Source organism: Pristiophorus japonicus, unplaced genomic scaffold (genome assembly GCF_044704955.1).
Source record: "Pristiophorus japonicus isolate sPriJap1 unplaced genomic scaffold, sPriJap1.hap1 HAP1_SCAFFOLD_260, whole genome shotgun sequence".
Lineage (NCBI taxonomy): Eukaryota > Metazoa > Chordata > Chondrichthyes > Pristiophoridae > Pristiophorus > Pristiophorus japonicus.
Window position 1 is genome coordinate 44,553 of NW_027252341.1, and position 4,333 is coordinate 48,885.

A 4,333-nucleotide genomic window follows, 5' to 3' on the forward strand; every position below is an offset into this window, starting at 1 on the left:
GCGCGCTGCCCCGACACACACGCGCGCGCTGCCCCGACACACACGCGCGCGCTGCCCCGACACACACGCGCGCGCTGCCCCGACACACACGCGCGCGCTGCCCCGACACACACGCGCGCGCTGCCCCGACACACACGCGCGCGCTGCCCCGACACACACGCGCGCGCTGCCCCGACACACACGCGCGCGCTGCCCCGACACACACGCGCGCTCTGCCCCGACACACACGCGCGCTCTGCCCCGACACACACGCGCGCGCTGCCCCGACACACACGCGCGCGCTGCCCCGACACACACGCGCGCGCTGCCCCGACACACACACGCGCGCTGCCCCGACACACACACGCGCGCTGCCCCGACACACACACGCGCGCTGCCCCGACACACACACGCACAGCCCCGACACACGCGCACTGCCCCGACACTCACACGCGCACTGCCCCGACACACACACGCGCACAGCCCCGACACTCACACACGCACAGCCCCGACACTCACACACGCACAGCCCCGACACTCACACACGCACAGCCCCGACACTCACACACGCACAGCCCCGACACTCACACACGCACAGCCCCGACACTCACACACGCACAGCCCCGACACTCACACACGCACAGCCCCGACACTCACACACGCACAGCCCCGACACTCACACACGCACAGCCCCGACACTCACACACGCACAGCCCCGACACTCACACACGCACAGCCCCGACACTCACACACGCACAGCCCCGACACTCACACACGCACAGCCCCGACACTCACACACGCACAGCCCCGACACTCACACACGCACAGCCCCGACACTCACACACGCACAGCCCCGACACACACGCACAGCCCCGACACATACACAGCCCCGACACACACGCGCACACACAGCCCCGACACACACACAGCCCCGACACACACACAGTCCCGACACACACACAGTCCCGACACACACACAGCCCCGACACACACACAGCCCCGACACACACACAGCCCCGACACACACACAGCCCCGACATACACACACAGCCCCGACACACACACAGCCCCGACACACACACAGCCCCGACACACACACAGCCCCGACACACACACAGCCCCGACACACACACAGCCCCGACACACACACAGCCCCGACACACACACAGCCCCGACACACACACAGCCCCGACACACACACACAGCCCAGACACACACACACAGCCCAGACACACACACACACACACAGCCCAGACACAGATGCTGAGCCGGTTTCTGACACAGTTATCGGGCGAGGGTGGGTCCCTGGGCAATTGCTAATGCTCCAAGCTCTGTAGCATGCTTGTTGAATACAGTTGATTATGAACATTTCAATCCACTTCCCAACTCGTGAGAGAGAGACTAGTTAACCCCAATTGTAAAAATAGATCTTCTGCCAAACTGGTAAATAATCCATCAGTGGACCTGGAAGAGACACACATTGGGTCAGTGGAGCAAATCAGACCCAACGGAGTCCCGGTGACGAGCCCCGCCCCCTCACGCGGGGTCCCTGTGACGAGCCCCACCCCCTCACGCGGGGTCCCTGTGACGAGCCCCGCCCCCTCACGCGGGGTCCCTGCGACGAGCCCCGCCCCCTCACGCGGGGTCCCGGTGACGAGCCCCGCCCTCTCACGCGGGGTCCCTGCGACGAGCCCCGCCCTCTCACGCGGGGTCCCGGTGACGAGCCCCGCCCCCTCACGCGGGGTCCCGGTGACGAGCCCCGCCCTCTCACGCGGGGTCCCGGTGACGAGCCCCGCCCCCTCACGCGGGGTCCCGGTGACGAGCCCCGCCCCCTCACGCGGGGTCCCGGTGACGAGCCCCGCCCCCTCACGCGGGGTCCCTGTGACGAGCCCCACCCCCTCACGCGGGGTCCCGGTGACGAGCCCCGCCCCCTCACGCGGGGTCCCGGTGACGAGCCCCGCCCCCTCACGCGGGGTCCCGGTGACGAGCCCCGCCCCCTCACGCGGGGTCCCTGTGACGAGCCCAGCCCCCTCACGCGGGGTCCCCGTGACAAGCCCCGCCCCCTCCCCCTCCCAATTCCCCCAGGGACCCTGAACCTGCTCCCCCCACCTCGAGATACCGGACAGATCCCTTGCTCGGGCTACCCTCTCCCACTTCTAATCCCCCCCAGAGTCTAGGAACCGGGAGTCCCTGGTTTCCCCCCCACCCCCAGGTTCCCAATTGCCCTCATGGGGTTACCCACACCCTCCAGCATGCAGACAGGAGGAGGGGGAGGAATCCCGCGAGTGGGGAGAGGCACCTGTCCGCTGTTTGTACTTACGGGCCACCAGACCGACCCCTGGAATGTAGTCAGCGAGTAGTCGCAGCAGGAACAGGATCTTGGTCCTGGGGGGGGGAAAGGAGCAAACAACTTCACTCAGCCCTGATTCCACACAGCAAGAGGTGCCTGGCGCAGTGACCTGGGGCCCATATACCCACCCCCCCATGGCCAAATACCCCCAGTGACCCAGGGCCCAGATAACCCCAATGACCCAGATACCTCCTCCCCCCCCCCCCACATCCCAGGGCCCAGATACCCCCCCCCCCCCCAGGGCCCAGATCCCCCCCCCCCCCCCCCCCCCACCTAAGGGCCCAGATACCCCCAGTGACCAGATACCCAACAGCACTGGGCCAGAAAGCACGCAGCGAGCGTCTCTCACTCTGAGTATCGGTCGTAGAATGGGGAGCGTAGCAAATAGTACAGCAGCAGGAAGGTCCTTCGACGCAGCTCAGCACGCTCTGCCTGCCTCATCGTCTTGGGGTCTCTCATCAAACTCAAGCTGTTGGAAACACACCAGTTACAGAATACAGGACAACGGCATCAGTATAACTCAGGTCCCTGTACACAGGTCAGTGCACTGGAGTCAGTATAACTCCGCTCTGCTCCCTGTAAACAGGTCAGTGGGTTGGATTCTGCCCCTCCACGAATGGGTGGCGGCTTGGTTTGGCGAGGAGAGGAGTGAGCGGGATCTCGGCCAGGCGAGGGGCGGGGTCTCGGGGAGGCGAGGCGAGGGCGATGCGAGGGTGTTCTCGGCGAGCTGAGCTGAGGAGGTGGGCGAGTGGTGACCTACCTGGCAATGTCCAGGATTCCAGACACGAGCCACGGCTTCCAGGACCTCTGTCCCCATATTCCCAAACCGGCCACTGGGAGCACAGGGTTAAAGAAGATAACGAACAAGAGAACGCCGGAAACCGCGGGATAATCCAGGGGAGGGAGCTGTTGGGAATGGCCTCCTACTGCTCCGGAGTACGACTCGAGGGGCTGATGGACTCCCCCGCGGGCCGCGGCCCGGTGGACTCCCCCGCGGGCTCCCTCATTGCCGGTGTAGGATACAGTGCACCAGTGGGCGTGCTATGTACAGGGACTCAGCCACGGTCTCCTGCCTGCTGAGGACGGTGGGTGGGTGCGTAGTCACTCCAGGCAACGTCTGGCATCTCTCCTCCTCCTGAGGAACTCCCCAGCGGCGGAAGTACAGCGATGGAGCTAAAACAACAAGGTCATGGGTCACAACAAGGTCGCGGGTCAGTTACAATTTCCAACGGAAGCCCGGCCCCATTCTTCACCTGTGGGCAGGGGGGGGGGGGGGGTCTGGGGTCTGTGGTCCTGGGGGAGGGAGGGAAAGGAGATGTGCCGGGGGTGCTAGCCTGGAACATAACCAGGTGGGATATGGCAGCTCTGCAGCCATTGGATACATAACTCGCATCCCCAGGGCAGCACTCTTTGTTCCCGTTACTGATGCCAGGCGGCCTCGACGATAACTCTCTTCCCTCAGTCATTAGGTCATGGGTTCAAGTCCAACCCCAGAGAACTGAGCACAAAAATCTCCGTTGACACTCCCAATGCCAGGACTGAGGGAGCGCCGCACTGTCGGAGGGGCAGTACTGAGGGAGCGCCGCACTGTTGGAGGGGCAGTACTGAGGGAGTGCTGCACTGTCGGAGAGGCAGTACTGCACTGTCGGAGAGGCAGTACTGCACTGTCGGAGGGGCAGTACTGAGGGAGTGCTGCACTGTCGGAGGGACAGTACTGAGGGAGCGCTGCACTGTTGGAGGGGCAGTACTGAGGGAGCGCCGCACTGTTGGAGGGGCAGTACTGAGGGAGTGCTGCACTGTCAGAGGGGCAGTACTGAGGGAGTGCTGCACTGTCGGAGAGGCAGTACTGCACTGTCGGAGGGGCAGTACTGAGGGAGTGCTGCACTGTCGGAGGGACAGTACTGAGGGAGTGCTGCACTGTCGGTGGGGCAGTACTGAGGGAGTGCTGCACTGTCGGTGGGGCAGTACTGAGGGAGCCCCGCACTCAGAGGGGCAGTACTGAGG

The 4,333-nt window shown here is 64.9% G+C and overlaps 1 protein-coding gene across 1 annotated transcript in view; it reads right to left on the reverse strand.

Moving 5' to 3' along the window:
* Window positions 1-315: 315 nt before the first annotated feature.
* The window catches only part of pex16 (peroxisomal biogenesis factor 16), an 18,041-nt gene continuing 14,023 nt past the window's right edge, over window positions 316-4,333 (reverse strand). The window contains 5 exon segments of the mRNA XM_070871553.1: window positions 316-1,443; window positions 2,300-2,364; window positions 2,679-2,798; window positions 3,090-3,162; window positions 3,353-3,545. Of these exon segments, the coding sequence (XP_070727654.1) occupies window positions 1,385-1,443; window positions 2,300-2,364; window positions 2,679-2,798; window positions 3,090-3,162; window positions 3,353-3,545 (510 nt within the window). The 3' untranslated portion in view covers window positions 316-1,384.